Source organism: Arvicanthis niloticus, chromosome 13 (genome assembly GCF_011762505.2).
Source record: "Arvicanthis niloticus isolate mArvNil1 chromosome 13, mArvNil1.pat.X, whole genome shotgun sequence".
NCBI lineage: Eukaryota > Metazoa > Chordata > Mammalia > Rodentia > Muridae > Arvicanthis > Arvicanthis niloticus.
In genome coordinates this window covers 17920118-17943812 of record NC_047670.1, presented here as the reverse complement: position 1 = coordinate 17943812, position 23695 = coordinate 17920118, and the positions used below count along the sequence as shown (strand labels likewise).

The following is a 23695-nucleotide window of genomic DNA, read 5'->3' as shown; positions in this document are numbered from 1 at the left end:
GTAAGTCATGTGGCCTCTGTGTCATCATGGGAATACCTTTTGTATCAGAGAATCAACTCTGAAAATATATATTGCTTATGTACATATATAGCCTTGGATTTGGAATGATACAGTCTAGTATTTTGAGTACCTATAAATGTTAGAAGCTATACATTCTTCAGCCAGTGGTAAGTAAATAATTTCTTTTTCAGTGTGGTTATGGATAATAGGAAATCAGACTGTGTGACCTCTCCTCTCTTGAAAGGCTCTGGGTTTGTAAAGATGCCACGTGATTTTTACAAATGAAAATGGCTGCTCCAGAAACCAGACAAGATGGAGGAAGGATGGCATCTTGTTGCACCAACAAGCAGCGTACCAAAGGAGAAGCCCTTCCTATCATCACATAGAGGCATGCTATGGGCTTCTCAGGACAGAATTTAACTAGGAATTTTGATGACAAAACTCATTTGAGCCCAGTACATTTCTAGATTACAGAATATAGTCGAGACAACTTGAGGATGTCTCAATTCCAAGTGCTCTGTCCCAGACCATGGAGCTAAGGAGGCTTCCTGCCTTTGAGGCTATAAAGTTCAGTAGGTGTATAGAGATAGCATTTAACGTATCAACTACCATGTACTGTGGTTTACCATGAATGTAGTGTTGTGGTCACGTGAAGCTGTTTTTTTAAGCATTATTTTAGGAACAACTGGGATAAATATCCCCTTGTTTAGGAGAAATTTATTGGAAAGAGAAAGAAAGATATCTCTCAAACAACTTGTACCAAAGGTTATCACAGGCTACTTTGGGGAGAAAGAGAAAGGCAGTTTCACAGACAGTGGCTAAGGGTTCACCAGTCCTAAGAATCAGACACTACTGTGTCTTTTCATACTGTGATGTCGACTCTCAATACAACTGTCAATACATGGCTGTCATATTTCCTGCCTCAGCAGCTCACTCAGCAGGATCCTGGGTACCCAGCAGCACTGCATGCTCCCATCAGATTTCCGAAGGCTCTGTCATCTGATTCTGTCTCACCTCATCTCGTGATCAGGGAAAATGCACCCTAAGAAGATTGCTATACAGCCAGGAGCTGGGGAATTGGAGTTTGAATAGATGCGTCCCTCTCCCATGCCCAAGTTCTTAGGCCACACTATGTAACATAAAATGTGTGCTTATATCAAAGAACTTTTATAAGAAAGCTTTAACTTACTTTCTCCTTGAATAGTGCCCTAGGAACGGGCTGGGGTTTTATTAGGTGAGCATGGTGAGCTGGATCCTACTGTCAGGCTAAATGACCCAGGTTCCCCGCAAGCTGTGTGATTTTTTTTTTCTTTTTTTTTTTTTTTAATTATAGTGCTTATATCTACATCCTTGAAGGCTACAGCAATGCAGCCACGAGTCACTAGCTGTGTGAGGCTAGCCCTTTATTCTTTAATGCTAAGAGAAAACTAGGACCTGACCCAGAATCAGCAAGCTGTCAGGCTTGGGTCTCAGCTGGTTTCTAGCTGTTTCTCTCAGATCCTTACAAAGCAGTGGACTGTGCCCCATCCACGTTTCCCAGTTGATCTCCACAATGGGTCTCCCTTTCTTTTCCCCAAACAGGTAACCTTTAGCCCTCTGCTTGTTTGCAGTCTTTGTTCCTACTGATCTCAGCTGATCCGGGGGCTTTTCTGGCACCAGATTTATCTTCAGAGACACCCCCACTCCCACCCTCACCCCGTTAGCCCTCTAAGATGTAACACGACTTGTGAGTCATGTTCCCATTCTCAGGCCTCGCTGCTTCTTGATGACCTGGGTACCATCTTTCATCTGGAGATGCTGACAGTCCAACCCGGGGCTGTCTCCAGATAGCCTGACCTAGCTAGCTTTTCATCTGCAGCCAAGGAAGAAGAGATGGAATATAATGGATTAAGTATAGTTTCCCAAAACAAAAGAATTCAAGTTTGCCTATTCTATACTACCTTTTGTGAGTATAAAGACTATAAAGACTATAAGAGTTGTAAAATTCTTATAGTTCATCAGTGAACAAGCAAATATTCTGTAGAATAGAACAGTCAATAAATGATGATGTCTAAAAAACACCTTAGACAAAGTCATAAGTACTTAATGCATATAGATTCTGTAGTATGATGCTACAACTTTAGTTAAACCATATCATAGGAGTGATGGTTCCAAGGTTAAGAGCATATACTCAAATTTTCAGAGGACTCAAATTTGATTTCCAACACTCACACTGGAGATTTCAGAACTCCCTGTAATTCCACCTCTAGAAAATCCTCTTCTGGTCTCCATGGACACCTGCACTCACTGTGCATAGATCCCCACACATGTAATTAAAATTAAAACAAATCCTAAACCATACTACAATGCCCTAGGAACTGTTTTATCTCTCTATGATTAAGCATGACAGAAAATTGCAGTGCTCTTTTCAGTCCACTCCAACGAATATCAAGCCTGCCTTCAATTCTGTTCTAAGTAGGAGGCTGGTAAAACCTGCCCCTCTATTCAGAAGAATACCAGTCACCTGAGTCTCAAGGACTTGCTATACAGGGAAAAAGAAGGAACATTCAAAGCCTGTCCTGTGCCAGGCAGTTTCATGTTTTATACAGGCAAGTTCCCTTGTTCTGTCTTTAACCCAAGCCCTTTCAACTCTACCCCACCCTCCTTCTCATGGGGTCAGGGTGGAGATGTAGACTTGAAGCCATTAGGTAATTCATTCCCAGTCATACAAGCAGTACTTCAGGGGGGAGGGGAGTGCTGGGGAATGCCATTACGGATCGGATCTTCCCTGAACAGCAGGTCTGTTCCCTGGTTAGTTCTGTGGCCGCCATACTCCTCTGAGAGGCCTGATACCTAATCCAGGACACAAAAAGCCTGATATTTTCAGGAAAGTGCCCCAAGTTTGTATTCCCTCAAAATGTCTCCTGTTAATGTCTCAGCACAACCACAGTGACTCAAAGTTACAGTGATTGGCTATGAAGTGTTTGCCTTCAAAATGTCAGTGACAGCTTTGGAAAAGACGAGAAGTGTGGGTTTTTTTTTTAAGCATCTCTGCATTTTCTATCATAATCATGTATTTTGAAAACATTTACTTCCCTTAAAAAATGGTACAAAGAATTAGAAAGCTGCCAGTCATTCCTCTAGAGTAAAACCCATGAAAAAGAACTGTCTCTGAAAAATGAAACCTCTGTGTGATTTCACTTTACTAATTCATATGAGTACTTTACAAAAATTTACACTAAGTAGTATGCAGTTGGCTTTCTGCAGCCATAGACTCAATCAACCATGAATTAAATGTATTTGTGGGCTTTAGAAAAGTGACAATAAGTGTGGAAAAATAATCAGTAAATACATAAATTAAAAAGACAAAAAGCAAGCATCTGAAAAATAAGTACTTGCATACATGAGAGATCATGAAAGGTAAGTGAGTTGGACTGTGGGCATTTTAAATATGTCTATTTTTCAAAGGTTTTGTTTGTTTGCCTCGGGAGTGCTGGTATTAAAGGCACGTGCCATCACCGCACCTATAGACTCATTCTTATTTGTAAAGGTCACCAATGCTTTGCTGCAGAGGTATACTTTGCAGTAAGACCTTAGCAGCACCAAGGTTTTTCTGTTCCCTGTATGGCTCAGAAACCACAAGACCTTCCCTGTGCCTGCACTAAGAAACCACTGCTGATTCAGAGATGACTCTGCAGACTGGATGCACCTCTCAGAGATGTCCTCGGTGGGGGGGGGGGGTCCAACCGTGTCTCCCTGCCCCCACACCCAGCCTTGAGGCACCTCTGGGAGGCTAATGAGACACTTAGGAAATGTGGGAAAGCTAAATGGACCTTTCTTTGCTTTGGAACACTGAAGACTATAGAATAACTTGAGTTAAGAGAACTCAAGAGGATTCTGCTACATCTTCGTAACCCTGTCTAACGTCAGTAGCAGCCAAGAACTAGCTCAGTCCTCATCACTTTTCTGTTTGAATTCAGAGTGAGCCCTGCCCAGCTATTGCTTTTCTTTCTTTGCCATAGAAGACATGCCATTTAGTGGAATTTAGAGGTCTAGGGGAAAGACAGAAAAACTGCAAGATAGGTTCTAATTTTTAGCATCTCAGTGAAAACTTTGGAAACATTCTCACATCATGCAATGTGATTCTGCTTTACGGCAGGAGTTTTGTGTCCACTGAAGAAAGCTGGCTCCATAATTCTTCCATAGAGTCTGAGGATGCTCAGTTTGCTTTTCTTTCCAAATTCTTGGAAATGCTAGCGTGGTTTATCTCTAGACACTACTCCCAATTCCTCATCTTGTGCTTACAGTATGGCTGTGTTTGTTTGCTCTAGTGAGAAGGCTGGGTGGCAGCTAAGGATAGCAGATACAAACTTAGGCCTGCAGAGTGTTGCAACACAGGCCTTTAGTCTCAGTATTTGGAAGGCTGAGGCAGAAATATCTCTGGATGTTTGGGACCAGCCTGGTCTACATAGATCCTTAACCCTCTGCCCCCAACAACCATAAAACAAAACAAATAAACAAACAAACAAAAACTTAAGTTGATGAACCGTTAAGAGCAGCTGCCACTTTTGTACAAGACCTTAGTTCAGTTCCAAAAACTCAAAATAGTCATCTTGCAAACACAAGAACTCCAGCTCCAGGGGTTCTGACCTTCCCTTCTGGCTTCTGTGGGCACCTGCACACATATGGGATATCCTACACAGACACACAGACACATAGACATACAACAACAACAACAACAAGAACAAAAACATAAAACATATTAGGCCAACAGTGACTCCTTTCTCCGGCCCCAGGATGGAGGTAACCACATTTTCAAGGGCAAGACCTCAGAAAGAAGTCTCTTCAGGGTTCAGCATGGACAGTCATCCCTGCTTGTCTTTCTATCACACTCTGCCTTTCTAGGATCCTGCATCTTATCTCTTCCAGCCCCAAAGTCCCTGGTTCCTGTGATACTTAAGCCGTCCTGCTGGGATTCGAGTTCACAGAGCTCCAGAGCAGCCTCCATTTCCTAAAACAGAGCATATGTGGAGCACAGATAGCTGCAGCCCTCAGCTGCCATCTGATTGCTGTCTAGGAATCTGAGACGCTAGCCCAGTCACCGTTTGTATGACGTTATGCAAGGTATGTGACAATTCAAGTTTCCCACGATGTGAGGATTATAATCTCTCAAGTCTGAGACTGTGTTGTGACATGTGATGGACCGTTAGGAGCAGCTGCCACTTTTCTGTAAGACCCTAGTTCGGTTCCCACAACTCACGATAGTCAATGAGATGTGTATACACTGCTGCCACTTAGGATGACCCCTTATTGAGTTAAGCTGGGTTTGGTGGGGCTTTCCAAAAAGTCAGGTTGACCCATTTTAGGCATGTCATGTAGTCAGAAATGATAGCGTTTTATGCTCATGTTTGGTTTTCTGCTGGCTTCCTATTGTCTTCACCACAGCGTACTTCAGCTACCTATGATATGTCCATGTCTTCTATATGTCTCCAGTCCACAAAACAGCCCGTAAGACCTGGGCTGGACACATATGTTAATGGAGTGTAGAACTTAGGTCTGGTTCTTCCTTTCTCCCCCATGCTCCCAGAAATGAGACCCAACTCAAAATGTATTTGCAAATATATTTTGGCCAATAGCTAGGCCCTTCTCTGACAATTCATAACATAATGTAACTCATTTATTCTAGTCTACGTTCTGCCATTGCTGGTCATCTGCACTCAGGTGCTGTGCATCTGTCTCATCACATCTTCCCCAGGCAAATCTCCTGTCTCCTTTTATCCCAGGATCCTTTCTGCCTCCCAGAAGTTTCAATATATACGTGTGTGTGTGTGTGTGTGTGTGTATACACATATATATACATATATGTGTATATATATATATATATATATATATATATATATATATACTTTTCTATAGGTCATATTTTTTTTTTAATTGACAGGTAATGCATCCATACAACACACAAGGTATTGTCTCTACACTGGAGTCCAAAGTAATCACTTAAGCCATAAATTCCAATAATGCTATAAATCTCATAAGTATCTTCAATTTAATAAGCATCTGTTGAACATATAGGATTTTCAACAGTGTTTCCTGTGGGACGCAGTTTTCTTATACAATTTGTGATAAGGTGAGGCCCACTAATCACTATAAGCACTTCTATAACACAGATCCATTGATTTCACAAACGCGGTGGAGAGAGAGAGGGGCAGGCCATTCAATAGAGGGAGAGAGTACCGTTGGTTAAGAGAATAAACAAGGTTTGGCCGAGGCTTGAGGTAGCTTTGGAGCAGAACCTTGGAGGAACAAAGCTCCAGTAGCAGTGGAGGCAAGGATGCTCCAGGGGTCGTTGTGCCAAACGCAGAAAGTGTGATGGGTGTTGAGAAACAGCAGGCCACACAGAAGAAGGCTCTCAGTAGCTACACAGGTGTACAAGTTGGTGAGCGATACAGAGGCCCGGAGGACTTTGAAAAACCTGCTGTGTTGAGAAACTGGTTAATTCAGGTACTGGAAGAGAAGGGAAGTTTGAGGTTGGGCACATTTGCTGCTGGTTGTTTCTGTCTTGTTTGCCTGCCCGCCTGCCCGCCTGCCCGCCTGCCCGCCTGCCCGCCTGCCCGCCTGCCCGCCTGCCCGCCTGCCCGCCTGCCCGCCTGCCCGCCTGCCCGCCTGCCCGCTTGTCTGCTTGCCTGCCCAGCCCCTGGGGGTGGTGCTACCTCTGGGCAGGTAGTCCAAAATTGTTTAAGAAAGCAGGCTGAGCAAGCTGTGGAGAACAAGCCATTAGCAGCATTCCTCCAAGGCTTCTATGTCAGTTCCTGTCTCCAGATTCCTGCCCTGACTTCGTTTTGATGACCTCGGAGTTCTAGACTGAAATAAACCCTTTCCTCCCCAGCTTGCTGGGTCATAGTCTTTTAACACAGCAACAGAGACCCTAACTAGAGGATGAGTGTACATCGAGTGTCTCCAGGTTCTAGATGAGACAAAGGAGGTTCAGATAGCGGCAGTGGAGAGCGAGGAGATTCCATCTCTTCGTTCTCAGAGGAACTCCACCACATCCCTTGTTTTCCCCCCTCAGCAGACTCCATGTACTACAGGCTGAACTGCCCTGGGCTGAGTTAAGCTGCAGGTTGGGAGACTGCAGGTTGGGGTCCCAAATGAGAGGAAGTGAGACTCTTTCTTTCCTAGTAATTCACCCCATGACAACTTCCACAAACCAAACAACTTGAGACGTGTGGTAAGCTCTCACTTCCCCAGGAGGAGTCCTGGAAAGATCAGCTCTGGGCACAGAAGTGACAGAAGGGGATAGAAACAGCCGGCTTCCGAAGCAAACACTGAACTAGCTGTCCGCTGTACTAAAGCTGGGGAACAGCCAGTACAATGATTACATTTGCTTTGTGTAAAGATAATTTTGTCAACAGAGGTAGAGAGGAGGAGACTGTTGTAGAAACCCTGGAGCTAAGGTGGTGGCTATGAGACACAAGGACAGAAAACAGGTGTAAGAGACATGTGGGACCTCTCCGAGACAAGACACAAGAACAAGAGGCAGTCAAGGGTACCTCCGGGGTTTTGGACAAATCGGAGGATAGGTGAGCTCCTGTCAATATGCAAAACATCTTGATGAGGATGAGGAAAGGAAAGGGATGGGACCAGAGAATGAGAATAATATCAGGAAGAGAGAGAATAGCTAGCAGTGAGAAAGGCTATGTAGTGCAGCCAACAGTCCAGAAAGGGAACGGTACAGCGGGGTGGGGTCAGGGAGGGGGAGGAGAGCAAGCCAGGGCAGTGCTAGCCAGGTCAGCTGCTAAGTTGGGAATGATGTTGAACTCAGTTTGGGGCATCTTATTTCTTCCATCTCTTTTTCTCCCCCATTTCTGCCATAGCAACTTGGATTGTTACTTCATTTTGAGTGTTACCAGTGGGGAACCGAGAGAGAGAGAGAGAGAGAGAGAGAGAGAGAGAGAGAGAGAGAGAGAGAGAGAGATATTTCCCTGTCCTGACTATTCCAGGAGGGACAGGGAAACATGGTGACTCCTACTTTATAATGTTCTCTCAGAAAAAGCCAAATCTTCAGAATGAATGTATTTCATGAACATGTAAAAAAATAAACAGAATTGGAAAAAAGTCTTCCTTTGAAGATCAGAGTAATGCTGTTCATAGCAATCATCTCTATGCTGTCTGCTGTCACCAAAGGAGATGCTGCCCATTGGTCTAGAATGGGGTATTCAAGGTGTCCTTGGCTGCCTGGGACTCTCGGGGCTTTAGCACTGAAATCTCTGCCCCCTGACTTCCTTCAGCACCGAGTCTTTCCAGGAGTTAGATTTAGGTACTGATCTTGATTACATGACTGACTTACCATAAAACCATGTGATACAGCTTTTCCTAGCAGAGTTTCTCACATAGAGCGAGGGAGAAGCAAAGCAGGGAGGTGACTGGTGTCTTTAACCCCAGCACTCAGGAGGCAGAGACAGGCAAATCTCTGTGAGTTCAAGGCCAGTCTGGTCTACAAAGTGAATTCCAGGACAACCAGGGCTACACAAAGAAATGAAGAATGAGGAAGAAAAGGTTATTCTTTGAATAGTCTCTACTGAGATGAGCTCAAGCAGTCCCACGAATTTAAATAACACATTACAAGATGTCTGTCCTTAGGCATGACCAGCTCTTCCAAGTCTGGCTTGCAGATGTGGGATCCTCCCAGCCTACTTTCCAACTCCACTCAGATGGCTGAAAAGCATCGAATACCTTAATGCCCAAACACAGCTCTTGAGTTCTCCTTCTCGAACCTGTTCTCTCTATGTATCTGCTTTTTCCCAGTGGATGATACTATTAACCATCCGATTGCTTTACCAAAAACCTAGGAACTAGCTTTGATTTCTTCTTCTGTCTCTATGAATTCCAAGCCATACTCAAAAGGTCTGTAGGTTCTAAAACGAGTTTCAGAGCTCTCTGCCAGCACTTCTAATGGTAGCAGAAGGACCTTGGAAACATAAAACATACCTCTTGGCCATGGCGCATGAAGCACTCCAGATCTGGCCTCTGCCTTGTTCTCTCCGTTACCTCCCTCCCAGCCCTTCTCTCTCACCATCAAATCCATGTGCAGAGTCTTTGCAGTTTTCCCTCACCCCAGCCTGCACTCCTTTGTCCTCAGGTCCTTGTGCAGTTGACTCTTGGTCACTAAAGTTTGAGCTTGCACTAAAGTCTTCCTTGCAGAGCCCTGCTATAGTAACCCACTGGGCGTTGGGGTGTCCATTGAGAGCTAAGCTGTAGGCATCTCTGGACTGCAGCCATGAGGACAGACTGGAAGGGTCACAGGCTTCTGATGAGAGAGCAAGCACATGTGCAGTAGACCACTAGGCCACAAAGAATGGGGGAGCATTGTCTCCAATCACAAAAGTTGGGGGTGGGCAGAAAAGACTAGTGGAGAACTTTATGCAACCAAAGAAGAATGTTCAGGCCAAAAAAACCAAAAAAAACAAAAAAACAAAAAAACAAAACCCAACAACCTCCAAAGAAACAAAAAGTATAAAATATCAGATGACCCTGAGATGTGGCAGTGAACTTCCGTCGAGTGACAGCTCTCAATTCCTGCTCTCATTATCCTTTCTTTGTCAAACTTCCAATGAGCAGAAAGGGTGAGACACTGACCAGAGAATGGAATGGAGGCGATCACCTACCAGATGGCCACCAAGTAATGGGCCTGACAACAACAGGTAGGGAGGAACGCCACCTTTGGGTGAAGTTTCACACAGAGAGTGGTGAGTCTCAGAAATGAATCACATTTCTGAATGGAGACATTTGCAACCTTCAGAGACTACGTGGTGTTCTGTTGTATAAGAGGGCCCAGAAAGTCCGAGGTCACTGGGGGTATCAGGAAATCTTGTCTTTTAGAGTACATTTTTAAAATCCAAGTGTGCTTATCGGGATGGTTTCCTATTCGTCTCCATTGTAGATGTCTTAATGAAGGGACATCCTGCCTGTAGGCTGGCAGAGGAGAGTGATCAGCCAGCACACAAGATGCCCGTCTGTGTGTGGCTCAGGACCGTGGGCTTTTGCAGCCTCCCAGGCATTTCACAGGAAGTGGGAGCTGAGGACTGTGCAAGCGGGGCTGTGGGGAAGTCATCCTTTCTATAGAGCACTAGAGAACATCTTAAAGGGACAGAGAAAGGAAAAGCTCCATGACAGCTGTATGTAAAAGTAGCCAAGCTAGGAGCTGAGCCCACATGTATGTGAATCCCAGGCTCCTGGCTTGAGGCTGGAGAGCATTGTACGGTATCATTGGAAGGTTAAGGCCTCCAGACTCCATTCATTTTGTCTCCTTTGTCCAGAGTCTTTCTGAGTCTCACAAACAAGCCTTGATTTTGCTCATGAACTAGTAGGAGACCTACCCCTGCTTTTGCCCTTGAAGGGATCTCAAAGCTGTTATGGAAGGTTCTCTTCTTTAAAGGGAGCTGATGCTCAGTGCCCATAGACGTGTTTGCCTTGAACATTCATATTCTTCCATCTGCCTTGAATCCACAGTGAGCATTGCTGACGTCACACTACTGAGACTGGCTCTTCTGTTCTTCTGGAGAACAGCACTGGTATTTGATTCTGAGTTCTGGACAATCGTTGGTGCACAGGAACACTATGGAAACCCCAGTGGATTGCTCTGCAAAGCCTCACATATGCTTCTTGTATGTCCAAAACAGTCTCACTTGCTAGTCACCAAGTGGGAAAAACACCCTCATGTGCCCAAATCCAACCAGAAAGCTTCCTTCAGCTAGGTCACCCTGAGCCTGTGCTTCTGCCCAGGGCTGAGGCCACGGGCCTTAGGACAGTCTCTGGAGGATGCTTATTTTCTCATCCCAGGGATGCTCTGTATTGAGGAGGCAGTGCTTGTCCTGAAAGTCAGTATGTTGTGTGGTCCTCGAGAACAAAGTACTTAAAGAGCTAGCCTTCTGTACATTTTCCTTTGAAAACTGGAGCATTCATGACTAAATTAAGTACCATAAGGAGTCTTGTGTTTAACTTCATGAGCTAAGAAACAGTGCTAAGTACTTTATCTGTATCTTTACTAAGTCCTTCTCAAACCGGGAGATGCTATGAGCCCCAGCATATACACAGACAAACAGAAATACAGAGACTGAAAACAATTTACACATGGCCAAAAAGACGAGTGGTAAGGCTCCTTCAAACCCCAGAGCCTTGATTCAAGATGATGGTTTGTTTGGCTCAGATAAAGTCTCATGTTGCCCAGGCTGGTTTTGAACAACTCAAATCAAATGATCCTCCTGCCTCAGCCTTCTAAGTAGCTTTCGTTTCTCCTTTGGGGACCCACCTAGCTCAGGCTTCCCCTTACTCTGGATCAATGGCGGGAGGACTATGACAGCTCCATAAGGCTTAGACTCATAGTGTACCTCAGGCATCCTCCCAAATGTGTTACAGTCGGAGGACATTGTGGCACAGCTCAGAGGACTCCTGGGCTCTGTTGCTGAGGAGAGTCAAGAGAAAAAAAGGTAAGATTCTGCAGGCTTGGATACAGTGCTGTACTTTGCCCCTGATTAGCCCTGGCAAGCCGGAAGTGCTGAGAGGGTGGGGCTGTGAGAGATGTGAAATCAATCGATTCCCTTTCCCCAAACAGACAGGCCACGGAGCCATGGACAGCCCATGGTTCAAGCCCCAGCTCTGCATCTCTGTCTGCGTGACTCTGCCTTTCAGCTTGTTTTCTCACACATAAAGTGGAGTTGCTAAGGCTTACCTGGGCAGGGCTTTGATGAATCAGAGACAGAGTGCGCTAGGCACTAGAAGGGTACCTGACATGCAGAAGCCAAATTATCTACATTTGTTATCTCACATAATCCTCCCAAGACACCCTCAAAACAATGACGTTACTTCATTGAAGGAAGTGAGTCTCAGAAGCTGCGTCATGTGCCCGGGGACACACAGCTGGAAGACTTCAAGCTCAGATTTGCCCTCTGCAGGTGAAGCTTGTGTTATGTCTGTTTTCACAGACCCTCTGGCTACCACGGGCCATTCAACAGTTGCTTTGTCTATTAGAGCATAAGAAGATAACTTTCGGATAATTCAATAAAATTTAAAAAGCAAACAAAATCTCAGCTGTCTTCTCAACATGTGGCAGTGTTGCTGAAAGGCAGTGGGGTATTTAGATCAGAAGGCAGATCTTGTTTTGTGGATGTACATAGAAGAGAGGGTTTGAGTATGTGCAAGTGTGTGCGTGCGTGTATCTTTGTGTGTGTGTGTACATGTCTGTGTATGTGTGTGTGTGTGTGTAGTTGTGTGTCTTTGTGTGTGTGCATGCGTGTCTGTATGTGTGTGCGTGTGAATGGCAGGGGGGCCGTTCCCAGACCACTCCCCCTCCCTTAATGGCGTGATCACCCTGCGATCTGGGTGGGAAAGCAGGAATGAATGGCCCAAGGAAACAGAGACCTCAGGGAACAGACTAGGAAGACAGGCTTCGTTGAGCAGCTCTTTTAATTGGAGGGAACAAAGGCTACTTAAACCTTTGGGGAGTAGGTAGGGGCTTTGGGGCTTAGGGCCAGGGTACTGGGGGTTACAGGGTACTCCTCATTAGATAAGGAGAACTTCCAGGTGCTGCTGGACATGACCTTAGAAGAAGAGAGGAAGTTTAACCTATAGCCTGGCTGCCAGGCTACATGAATACCTCAAGGGAGGTAGAGAGGAGGGCTGTAAGGCTATATGCACTGGGACATGCAGGCCCGGGGCAGGGAGCAGGGGCAGGGGGCAGGACAGAGGACAGAGGCAGGGGGCAGGGGGCAGGGGGCAGGATGATGTTTGAGGGGTGGTCTGAACACACTTCCACCTCACTCTTGCTCCAGGCCTGCTCCCCACAGCAGGAGCAATGGCAGAGGTCAACTTTGGGGCTGTTCCTTAAGAGTCATCTTCCTTTTAAAACATATTATATTTATTTATTGCTACATGTGTGGATGTTTTACCTGCGTACATGCCTGTGTTACCGGGTATTCATGAAGGCCAGAAGATGTTGGTTGAATCTGTTGGGAAGGAAGTTTGCAGACAGTGGTGAATTGTCATGTGAGTGCTGGGAATTAAACCCAGGTCATCTGAAAGCGTCCCTCTGGAAGAGTGGCCAGTGCTCTTAACTGTGGAGCCGTCTTTTCAGTTCTGCCCTTGCTTTTTGAGGCAGTCTCTCACTGACCCAGGGCTTAGCGAGCAGGGCAGGCTGTTTGCTCATCAAGTCCTAAGGATCTGCCTGGCTTGCCTTCTCAGCACAGGGTTACAAGCACAGGCCACCATGCCCAGCTTTTAATATAGGTGCAGGGATGGAACTCAGGTCCTCCTGATTCCCTGCCCCACTGGTCATGTAAATAAATGTGTCCAGAGACCTCCCAGATACATGGCACAGGGGCTTGGATTACAGAGGACCTGGGATGTAAATCACTCAGTCCATGGGATCAGAGGAAATTGTTCAGAGGCAAAAACTAAACAAAATTAAAAAATAAACATGGGCAGACTCTAAAGAGGGAAAATTGAAGAGTAAATCTCAAGGACCACAGACACTTCCGGAACAGGTACAAAAGGCAAAGGGAGAGGGACAAGTGACAGAATTAAGAGGGTTAGAGTGGCCCAAGGTGGGGAGAGCTCAGGAAGAATCAGAGAATGTAGCAGAAGAGACCAAGCAAGAGGAGGAGTCACATGTCGCTGAGCTCGGCAATTTAAAGTATTGTTGACCCTAGAGAAGAACGACTCAGTTAGAATAGCAGATGGTAGAAGCTTGAGAGGGAAATGACAAACAATGACATAGACCTAGGGGGTGCCCAACTACTCAACGACGGTGGTCAACCTTGCTGATATTCCAGACAGCTACTAACTAAAATTTTAACTAGTCGTCACACGCTGGGCAACATGGCTACTACAGTTTAAAGAGTTGTACTTGGGATCACTGGTGCAAACACCATGCTTCTCCGGGGAGACTGAAGCTTGGTCTTGACCATCTCACAGAATGGTGTGTTTTCGTTGGACTCTGCTCCTTGTCCATGCTTGCTATGGAGTCTTCATATGGAATCTGATCCAACTCTGATCCACAGTATGGATTGCAATCCTGGTACAGTTGTTTCTCTTAGCAAGTGTTTTGTTGTTGTTGCTGTTGTTTTGTCTTGTTTTAACATCAAGCGCTCTTAAACACAACATGCACTTTTCTTCTCAGATCCTGCTAAGTCTAATGCTCTACAAACTCATTCCTCCTACCTGCCTGTCTTATGGACTCATGGAGTTTCTACCAACGTATCTTTGGGAATATTTCTTTCCAAGGTATCTCTTATATCCCTGAAGTAAAACAGAACATTTACCCATTTGATTTTCACCACAAAATCAATTTGTTGTGGTACCATAGTCAAACAGACCCTGAGACATTGAAGGAAGCCAAGAGTTAGTTGCACACTGACAACTGAGTGCTTTTCTCATATTCTAAGCATGCTTGGAAGAAGGAGGTAGGAACAAGTCTTTGAAATCTATGGTGTTTGGGTGTAATAATAAAAAAGAGACAGGAAAACGGATGGTGTTCATATTGAAGGCCACACTACAGCAGCACACTCACCTGGAGACTAATCTGAGAAGCATCCAATGATGGAGTATGTTATTAAACTAGCTACTTGCTGGGTGATTGGAGTTAATACATCTGGGAAAATTCTAGGAACTCATATAAAACACATGTCTTAGCATTACCAACCCAAAGTTGAACTTCCCGAAGCAGTCATTCAGTGAAGGATGCTGGGATGAGGAAAGGAGATGAACGAGTATCAATAGCACCAATGTCCCAGCAATCTAAACCCTGGAAAGGTAAGGGGAAGTCCTCCGGCCATGGAGGGCGGTGATCCTCCACTGGGAGCACTTTAGGGAGGTAGATGTAGCAGTGTCCCTGTGGAACTGTGTTCTCCTGTCCCCTGCTGCTCTTAGTCCTTAAAACCCAAGTTCCAGAAGACTGAGCAGTGGCCCACACACCCAGCTTATAAAAATGCTCAAGTATTTTTCTAGGGTGTTCTGTTGTACCAGTTTGCTAAGGATGCACAAAGTCCCACAGCCCCAGGAATTTAACAGACATTGATTTTTCTCAAAACGGAGATCCTGAAAGTCTGAGGCCAAAAGATCAGCAGGAAGTTTACTTCTGAGTCTTTTGTCTGTGGGCTTCTTCCTCTGGCATCTCACAGGGACTTTTCTCTCGTCTGTGTGTCTGTGTGTCTGTGTGTCTGTGTGTCCCAGTCACTCCTTTGCAGAAGTGTGAAGGTTATGTTAGATTAGGACCATCTCATTTTGTCTTAGTTGCCACCTTGAACACCCATCTTCAAATACAATTGCGTTGTCTACTAACAGATTGAGGACTTCAGCATATGAGTTAGAAGGGTCTACAGTTCACTCCATGGCACATATCACTCAAAATGGGATTGTTGAAAGAGCGTATGTATACATTTCCTATTTTAACAAATTAGCCAAATTGCCACTAAAGAGCCATAGAATATGCAACCACAGAGACGTCACTTTGGTATAAAGATTATTTAGACCTAACAGTACTTTAGAAAATGTTCCAAGAGTTCCTCTGACTTTTTTCCTTCTGAAAGAAGGAGATAAAGCCCAGGGAAGTTGTCTTCTCTATACTGATGCAGGAAATGTTCTTATCACCAGAGACAGTGACTGAAGAGTGCTGTACAAACAAATTTCTATAAACAAACCTCACTATAGATGCTTCAAAAAGAAACTGGGGCAGGGTGGAGAGAAGAAGTGAAAAGGTCAGCAGAGGTAGAAAGGGGATCTGAGAGAGTGGGGGGGGGGTAAATGAGATCAAAATGCAGTCTATATTTTTTATAAATCTTTAATGTGCTAGAAACTGGCAATCAAGTAGATATGGTTACTTCCCTTGTGGAGATAATATTTTAGTAGAACAACAAAAACAATAAATAGACAGACAGACAGGCAGGCAGGCAGATAGGTGGTAGAAAATAGGTAGATGATAGATAGATAGATAGATAGATAGATAGATAGATAGATAGATACATAGATAGATAGATACATACATAGATAGATAGATAGATAGACGCAATTTCTGATTTCTGGCACATTAAAACTTTTTAATAAATATATACGTGAAAGTGAATAAACACGTACTTTTAGCTGCTGGGTCATATCTGAAACTTACCTCCTCAGAAAAATTTCCCAAGATTAGCTACTTCCCAGACTTGTGGAAATGATGAGGGGACAATCTTTATTTGAATGACCCTTAAAATAACAAAAAAAAAAAAACCCAAATATTTGGACAGGGGCTTGCACAGTCGTGCATCTCAAACAGGTGAGGAAGGCAGAGTTACTATATGTAAGTCACACTGATCTGGAGTCACCAGTTCCAGATCATACAGACATCAGCTCCAGCAAACTCGGTATCAAGGGACTCAGGGACAGAGACCTTCCAGTTCTTCAAAAGAAAATAAATTAGGTTGCGGATGAATTGCAACCTGTAAGGGTAGATTAAATAAAGCAAATGTATATCTCTCGGTCACAGATGGCCTAAGTATGCACAGTTCTGGCCTCAGCGGGGCTTCTTCCAGTGTGCTGCTCGGTTTGGCAAAGCTTCCGCTTCCAAGGGCGCTTGACAGCCCAGTGGACAAGTGTTGCTGCAGCTTTTCCCTCCGCATTCCAAGCAGCAGGAAGAAAAGGAGATTCAGAAGCGCAGTGTTTATTCTAAATCAGTGTATGACCGGTTGAGAAGTTGTATGTTGAAACTTCATATGAGTGTATGTGGAGTTCTCAGTGCGGGGCGTCTGCTGGAGCTCCGTGTGTGCAATTCCAATGTCTGTACAGCAGGACGGCTGCATAGAACATGCCTTTGACCTGATTTTAGCAAAAGAGCCCCTCCTTGGAGACCCTGCTTAGAGGAACAGATATGGAGGGGTGGTGTTTCAGTGACACTGGGGAGTGGCCACCAAGGGAGGTTAGTAGGTCTTTGACACAGGACAAATAGGTCTGAGTGCACTGGGGAGTTGGGCATCTAGAGGAACATCTCACGAGTGCAGGGCATCGGCCGCAGCCTAGGTAGCCCTCACTTCCTACTCTTTAGGCCCAGACAATTATTATAAAGAGGACAGTTTCTGTCTTCCCTGAATTATGAATTTGTTTCCTGACCTTAACCCAGACAGCCTTCTCATACAAGATCAGGGTTACCCTGTCCAGAAGGCTAAGTGAGCCCAGGCTATCCCCAGCTCTCTAATTGCAGCCCTCCCCCATCACCCCCTTGTCCTCCTAAGCCTGGGTTTGGCTCAATTTTTGTGGTTCATGACAGTTCCCTGTCTAGATAGTTGAGTTTCAACTATGCTGGACATTCTGAGTCAGATATGGGAATGGCGGGGAAACACTGATCTTTGGTTGACACTCCTGCCCACATCACCCATTCCTGGCTAGAAAGCTATAAATAGCTCTGTAGGTGTAAGTTATAGCTAAGTGCAGTCCCTATACCTAATTCACCTAATTCATGAGGCTGTTTCACTTATGTTAAGCGCCTTTGTTTTAAAAACTTTTAACCAGCTGTGCATACAGATTTACGGTTCCAGTAAAGAGCCTCTGTAACCATCCACATATGTTTGAAATTAATGACTTTATTGACACAAACTTCGAAATGGAAAGTGTTATCCCAATAGGATAGGATGGGAAGAATCAGCTCCTGCTTTAAACACACATTTAAAACTTGCCAGATGGAAATTTCAATGGCGCGGCCAGATCACAGGCCCTCCCTCCGCTCCTTCTCCTCTCACAGTGAGAACGTGTTTCCATATTTGCAGAGACAACTTTTCCAGATGGTAAATTCCAGTGAACTGAGGCAAACACAGAGTTGGAAAGAGAAGCTGGCCTTAGCCCGTGGCTGATAGCATCAAGTGGGGAAGCAGCGTGTCAAAACAGCGCACATGCCCTGGAGAGCAAGCCCTTGAGCTTGCAGGATTGGACCGGTTGCCAACCCTGTGGAAGGACTCCTGCCCAGCAATGCCACTGAGGACATAGGAGTCACGGGGCTTGCTTTTGTTTTATTAGTTACATTATCAGAACATGAAGTCCCCTAAAAGCCCTTTGACAAGGAGTGGAGGTGAGAGAGGTTGGGGAACTGTGATGTATACAGCAAAGGAGGAGACATACATCTGTGAGTGACAGAAAGCTACCTTTAACCTAAAAGTGAGATTCCACTGCAGTAACTGGTCCTGTGCCACAGGGTCCACGTCAGTCCTGAGTATCAAGTCTCCCCACAGAGTCAGAAGTACAGTCGTGACTGCCAGACTCCAAATCCCACTGCGTCTGTTACTGTAGCTGGCACAAGGTTGGCAGTGAATTTTAATACTAATAAACATACAGTCTACAGTTCTGTTTGTGTTGGAGAAATAATTTCAGAGACAGGAGTGAGCATCTGCATCTTAGTCTGCTTAGGTTGCTTATCTTGGACTGTCATATAAACATGTCACCAGACTGCTATTGCTGCTAAATGTGAGTTCGTTGGGACAGTTTGATACGCCTTTAATAAGCCCAAGCATGTTAAGAGTCCTTTCAAACTCATGTGTCATACTCTGCAGGAAGCTGTGTTTAAGAATGCTGGGAAACGGTTTCTATCAAAGCCTCGCTTTTCTGTGTTGGCTGCCTGTTTTCCAATACAGTGCCTTGTCAGTCTGATGTCAACAGGAATATACATCAACCAGGCTCTGGCTTTCCAAACTAATTACTCTGCAGATACCAAAATAACATGGTCCTTGGGGCTGTGTACACAAAGGCCAAAGGGGCATCACGTGTGCCACCATGTGTTCCTAGGTCACCCCCGTGAGTGGTGTCCAGCTGCAGATGACCTGACTGGAGGTACAAAGCCCGTGCAGACTGTAGAGAACTGAAAAGCTATGGGAAAAAGCAACATGAAGCTAGGTCCCAAAGGGGGTTGCAGGTTGGGTGCAAGGGCCACCGACATGTGACATTCTGGTTTGGAAGCCAATGCCTGGAAGCCAGCCTGGGAGGCCTTTCCAGGTAGAGGAGGAACAGGTGCGTGTGTGTGTGTGTGTGTGTGTGGCGTAGACACCTCTAAAAGACACTGCATAGGCACCATGGAAGTCAGCACGTGAAGCTGGGACTGATCGATCTCATTCTGAGTCTCTCTGTTTCTCCATTCTTGTATTTCTGGGTTTCGAGTTGGCTGAGACCCAGCTCTTAAGTGAAAACAATAAATTTCAAAATGACCATATTTAAAAAGAAAGGAGGAAAGAAGGTGCTTGTCTGAAACCTCTCACTGTGAAAGCTCACACTGATGTGAGCCCCTCGACCCGGGAATTCCATTCCTCCTCCCTTTCTTTGCCATTCACAGACCCATGGGCTTCACCATGGCTACAGCAGACCATGCTACGGAAGCTGCAGAGGGGAAAAACAAACCACATTTTGGCAATCTGTGAACATATTTCAAGACTTTTCGATGTATTTTCTGTATGTAATAAACAGGAAACGGAGATGGCCATCACAGCGTGGGTGGCCATGTTTTGCTCAGGGGCATCCACGTTCAGCGAGTGACACCCATTTCTTTAGGATTCTTTGACTGGACTCCACCAAGAAGTTCATGTGCTTCCACACCCAGGCACTGCTAATTGATGCAGTTCTTGGTAACCCTTTTACTTCTGTCCATCTGCCGGATATTCTCTGTGACATTAATAGCGACTTCTCTTGCACACATTCGCTTAGCGTCCCTTTTAGCCTGTTAAAACATTAAAAGCACTGAATTAAATTCCTGGGAAATAGCCAAAGTTATTCAATTTGCACTAACTTCTTGGTATGATTATAAGCACACAGACAGGCAGAGGAATGACCTACAAGGACTTGTGCACCTAAGGCAATCTTCAGAGGTTTTCCTTAATTATAAATAATAAAAGTTTCAGTGTTCCACAAAGGCATAAAAATTGTACACGTCAATAGAGGCGGCATGTGATACATACACACATGGTTATTCTCAGATGTTTCTCTGTTGACTCTCTAATATTAAGCTAGCACAGGCCCTGGTATAAGATGTCCTCATAAAACATGGGTGAGTGAACACATTAACTGAGATTAAGGGGGGGGGGGAAGAATGTTTTCACAGTGGCCTTAGCAGGGTGGTTAAAAGGTTTTTTTTAGCTTTGGACTTTGGTTCAAACACATCTCCATGGGGCAGGCAGCTTCATCATACAGTTTCCTCATCTGCGAAGTGGGGAGTAATATTACCTACCTCATAGGACTTTTGTAATCATTAAATAAGATGAAATGTAAAATGCTTGGCACAATGCCTGTTATTTAATAAAGAGAAACGTCAAAACGCAGAATTTGCCTAGTTTTAGGTGAAGACAGACCTGTGCTAAAAGGCCAGAATGAACTATAAATACTGAGGCATTCCCTAAACTGTAGGTTCTTCAGCATAAGGCCACCCCTGCAAATGGCAGTGAACATGAGATGGTCCTGCAAGTTACGTGCACAGGTCCCCATCCCAGGGAGGATCCCCTGGCCAGCAGCAGCTCGGGAGATGGGAGACAACCAGCAAAGAGTCTCTTAGCTGTCCTTGCAGGGATGCCGTCAGCTTCCCAGAGCCACCTTATCTAAGGTTGTGTCCTTCCAGAGATTGTCCAATGTAGGAGGAAAGAGATTCAAAGACCCAGAATGTCATAGCCCGTGGTGGTCCAGCTCTGGTAAGTCCTCCCCAGGTTCCCGACAATGATCTAACACTCAGCATCCTGGCCCCTGCCTCCTCCTCTACCTTCCACCTGCGTTGATCTCTCGGGTGCTTGCTGCTGAACGTCCCATGTGATATCCGGTCACATCTACTTCCTGACACACACAGTCGAGACCCTGTGGACACGGCCTAACAGCCTGAGACTCTCCCCTTCTCTGGGTGTGGGTTGATGTTGTTAGTTACCTATTTTCTCATACCGAGTAGTTCTTCAACACAAGCCAACCACATCATCTGAAGTGCATACAAGAAATGGTGGACTCTTGCTGCAGCAGCTGACCAAACAAGCCGTTCTTTGTGTTCATCTGTAAATGATATGTAGGTCTCTCACAGCATGAAACCTGCATGCTGTACCTTTGCTGACTCCTCTGGATCCCTTCTCAGAGGGTTCACATATCTCCCTGTGGGGCAGTGGATCATGCCACTAGATAGAAGAACTTAATAAGGTAGCAGAAGTTCAGGACCCAGACTCTTAACTGAGAATGGCAGGAATTCACTAGCTCCTTATCAGACTCCTGTCTTGGAGCACATGACCACGACACCCCAATAAGAGGACCATGACAACTAGTCACATAGCATAGAAACCCAGAGAATCTAGATGGGAACCGAGAGATTAACCATTAAACTTCCCTTCCCCGGAATCCCTTTCTGCAGAAGGTATTTAACCTCTGGTTCACCTTGAATAAGTCATATGCATCCTTTTCTGTCATAAAAAAACAGTTTGGACAAGCAAGGACTGTTTCCTTCATCAAAGACCGCCATGGGGGGAGGGGGTGCCTTCATCCCTACGTCTCTCACAGAAGGCCTCTGTGCCCTCCTGGCACTCACTCTGAGCTAAGCTGGATTCATTCCTCTGCCCTCACCCTGGCTCATTTCAGGCCCACAACCCCCGCACCCCTGCCCCCATTCTTAATTCTTGGCAGTTCCCAGCAGCACCTGGGTGCCCAGGAGTTTGAGAACCACAGTCTCTATCCCCGCCCACGCCGTTTCTCATCTGGAGAAACACGGGCTTGGACCTCCATCTTAGGATGTGTTTCGTCTCCCCTGAGCAACTTGTTGGCATCCTAAGAGCTTGGCACCCCAAAAGGGAGAGAAAGGAACGTAGCCTGATGCCCGTAGCCCGGTGCCTGTAGCCCGGTGCCCGTAGCCCGGTGCCCGTAGCCTGGTGCCCTTAGCCCGGTGCCTGTGCACTTCACCTCCACGAGCAGCATCCAGGCACCCAGCAGCAAAGCGAACCATCTCATTGCTGAGTCCAGGCCGCTAACAAATCAGCCCGTTTTGTTGTTGTTGTTTTTGTTGTTCTGTTTTGTTTTTGCAACATGTGCACGTGCATGTGTATGTACGTGTTTATGTATATCTTCACCTGATTTGTGTCAGCTATTCTAGAAGTGCCTTATTCTCAGGGATATAAACACTCTAGCCTTCTTGCCTCAGATTGAGAATACAATGACACCTACAGCTCACAGATCCTAGCAGAGTCGAATCGAGGCTGTACATCTGCTCAACTGCCCCTGCAGACGTACTGACCTTGAAACCTTGACCCGACCTCTTTCCTCACTCAACTTTCTGAGGAAGAGTCACCATCTTGGAGCGTGACTTAAGATAATAGATTAGTAATCTCAGTGTTCAATCTCAGCTTCAGTTCCTTTGTGAAGTTCCAGAGCTTAGCACAGTGCTGAGACAGAACAGGCCCCAGTTTAACTGTGGCTGAATAAATGGAAGGATGGCTGCTGAGTGGGTGGATAGATGATGGATGGGTGGATGGATGGGTGGGTGGGTGGGTGGGTGGGTGGATGGGTGGGTGGATGGATGGATGGATGGTGGGTAGATCGATGGATGGGTGGGTGGATGGGTGGGTGGATGGATGGGTAGATGGATGGGTAGATGGATGGGTAGATGGATGGGTAGATGGATGGGTGATAGATGGATAGACAGATGGATGGTGGGTAGATCAATAGATGGATGGGTGGATGGATGGATGGGTGGGTGGGTAGATAGATGATGGATGGGTGGATGGGTGGGTAGATGGATGGGTGGACGGATGGGTGGGTGGGTGGATAGATGATGGATGGGTGGATGGATGGGTGGATGGATGGGTGGATGGATGGGTGGATGGGTGGGTGGGTGGGTGGATGGGTGGGTGGATGGATGACACCCCACTGATGCATCCTTACTTTAACAACAGTAATAAATATAGCTTAGAGTTCTGTCTTAGTCCAGGTCTTTCAAGCCTGAACTAGCACAAGAACTTGTACAGGTTTTTATGGGTTTATTTTTTCCCAGAAGCAGAAAACTCTGTTTCTTGCACATGTTTGGTTATTATCTACCTACCTATTAACTATATATCTATCATCTATCTACCTCCCTACCTACCTACATACCTACCATCTATCTATCCATCTTTCATCTATCTATCCATCTATTCTCAAAACATCATTATCTTAAGAACTTGCTCCATCCTCCACTAGACATTGAACACAACTGCTAACCACACACAGCTGTGTGCAGGAAACAAAACACTGAGAATGTGTCCCAGAGAAAGGCCTGGTGATGGTGAGGCCATTTCTATCTGACTGGTTATTGTTACATAAAAACTTTTTAAATCATCAGAGAATAAGGAGACAGAGGCCCTATTTCAAATGAGCCAGACATGTTTCTCTCATTGATGGAAGTAAGAGAGCTTTCAATAATGAGATGTCAGCTTCCCAAGGGGCAAAACTGGTTTCCTTTAGAAATATTTATTGAGATAATTCACAAAGGTTGATTGCAGATTATCCACAGAAAGTAAATGCCCTTTTCAACTTTAGCTGTGTGCGTGTTTGTATGTGTGTGTTTATGTGAGTCTGTGTGTGTTAGTGTGTATGTGTCTGTGACTGTGTGTTTGTGTGTGTGTCTGTGACTGTGTGTCTGTGACTATGTGGGTCTGTGTGTGTTTGTGTGTGTGTTTGTGTGTGTGTCTGTGACTGTGTGTCTGTGACTATGTGGGTCTGT

The 23695-nt window shown here is 45.5% G+C and overlaps 1 protein-coding gene and 1 long non-coding RNA gene across 2 annotated transcripts in view; one reads left to right on the top strand and one right to left on the bottom strand.

Annotated features, from left to right (window-relative positions):
• Window positions 1-7460: 7460 nt before the first annotated feature.
• Window positions 7461-12003, top strand: LOC143434203 (uncharacterized). The gene is made up of 5 exons (XR_013103544.1): window positions 7461-7562; window positions 9601-9683; window positions 10492-10646; window positions 11398-11468; window positions 11855-12003. It is a non-coding gene; the product is annotated as an uncharacterized LOC143434203 (long non-coding RNA).
• A 5565-nt stretch (window positions 12004-17568) lies between these two features.
• Baalc (BAALC binder of MAP3K1 and KLF4) overlaps window positions 17569-23695 on the bottom strand; it is a 72498-nt gene continuing 66371 nt past the window's right edge. Inside the window, exon 3 of the mRNA XM_034517522.2 lies at window positions 17569-19702. Coding sequence (XP_034373413.1) covers window positions 19592-19702 — 111 coding nt within the window. The 3' untranslated portion in view covers window positions 17569-19591. The remainder of the gene's footprint in view (window positions 19703-23695) is intronic.